The sequence below is a fragment of the Elaeis guineensis genome, chromosome 3 (genome assembly GCF_000442705.2).
Source record: "Elaeis guineensis isolate ETL-2024a chromosome 3, EG11, whole genome shotgun sequence".
Classification (NCBI taxonomy): Eukaryota; Viridiplantae; Streptophyta; class Magnoliopsida; order Arecales; family Arecaceae; genus Elaeis; species Elaeis guineensis.
The window spans coordinates 20227965-20229589 of record NC_025995.2 but is presented as its reverse complement, the minus strand read 5'-3'; the positions used below and the strand labels follow the sequence as shown (position 1 = coordinate 20229589).

Here is a 1625-nt window from a genome sequence, read left to right as displayed (position 1 = left end):
TAGCTAGCTATGACAACTAACTTTTGCGCATCCGTGTAATCCTTATCCGGCCGGATGGCGATCATGCATTTACGATCGATAACATGCATCTGGTGCTATAAAAAGAGATCAATAGCCATATTCCCCCACATGCATCTAAACTAAATACGTAGAGCACCCATGCCATTGCGTATCTTTTCTAGCAATGTTAAACGATCCAAGTTCAACAATGGCCTTTGCTTCAACGAAGTCGGCGTCGTTCCTATTGCTGCTCTTCCTCCTTGTTGCGCTCCCATCTCTCTCCCACCAGCAACACATCCGCCTCATCGACCGTGATTCCCCTGAGTCCCCTCTCTTCGAATCGAGCGCCGCCACCCTGGCCGACAAGTGGCGGAGGATCCATCGGCGCTCGGTCGCCTACCGTGACCACTTCCAAGCAGTCATGGAAGGCCGCCGCAAGTTGTTGTCGACGCCGCTAGCTGCACAAAACCTACAGGAGGCTGGCTTCGATCAGGTCGGTGGGGAATACCTGATGGAATTCACCATCGGCACTCCTCCGGTAAAGGTAACGGGGATGCTGGATGTGGCGGGCGACTTCATCTGGACTCAGTGCGAGCCATGTCCCAACTGCAGCCCCCATCTCGGCCCACTCTACGACCCCTCAAAGTCCTCCACAAGCACCACCTTCTCCTGCTCATCCAGCGAATGTCTCACTGTCCCGCATCACGTTTGTGGCGGCAACGAGACGTGTCGGTACGTCCGGGAAAACGAGAGTGGCGTCGAGACCAACGGCCTCCTCATCTCCGACGTGCTCGCCATCGACGGTGTCACCTATTTTGGTAAGGTGCCTTTCGGCTGCGGCAACGACAACTCTTTCTCTACGAGACTAGCTCCGGCGAGGGTGGGTCTCACCGGGAACGAGTACTTCTCGCTCGCGTTCAGATCTAATAACTCCACACCGTTTACCTTCTCCCACTGCTTTAGGAAGGATTTTGATAACCCCTCCGCCGGGAACACCTCTAGTGAGCTGCACCTGGGGAAGGAAGCACGGCTAAACGGTAGGTCGTCGCCGTTAGCCATGTGCCCGACGGGCAGGAACCGGTTCTTCTCGCCCACCTTACTTGGGATGGGCGTCGGCACGAGGGCGCTGAACCTGACGAAGGAGTTGGTGGGCGGGAACTGCTCCATCCTCTTCACCTCGTCGACGCCCCTCACCTTCTTGAAGAAACCATTTTTCGATCTAGTGGCGTCCACGGTGACGGAACAGGCTCACCTTCCGGAGCTGCCGCGCCGAGCGAATGACCCTTGGGACTTGTGCTTCAACGGGACCTTTCAGGATTTGGTGGGGTACCTCCCAAAAATATTGGTCTCTTTTGATGGTGAAGTGGCGCTGCCCTTGTGGAAGGAACAAATATATGCTGAGGTGGATCATGGAAGGACCTGCCTTCTCATGGCACCAACCGACGGCGTTAATATGATCGGGACTTACTTTCAGATGAACAGAAATATTGGATATGATCTTCGTAATAAATCCGACTATCTGCTCTATTTGGATCCTGATCACTGCGGCTGACCATGATTCATTAATTTCATCAAGTGAATGTTATATATGTGTCTGATCTATATATATATATATATATATATAT

The 1625-nt window shown here is 53.0% G+C and overlaps 1 protein-coding gene across 1 annotated transcript; it reads left to right on the top strand.

Annotated features, from left to right (window-relative positions):
* The first annotated feature begins 208 nt into the window (after nucleotides 1-208).
* Nucleotides 209-1552, top strand: LOC140856201 (probable aspartic protease At2g35615). Its single transcript, XM_073253344.1, has one exon. The coding sequence runs from the start codon at nucleotides 209-211 to the stop codon at nucleotides 1550-1552; it is 1344 nt and encodes a 447-aa protein (XP_073109445.1).
* The last annotated feature ends 73 nt before the right edge of the window (nucleotides 1553-1625 follow it).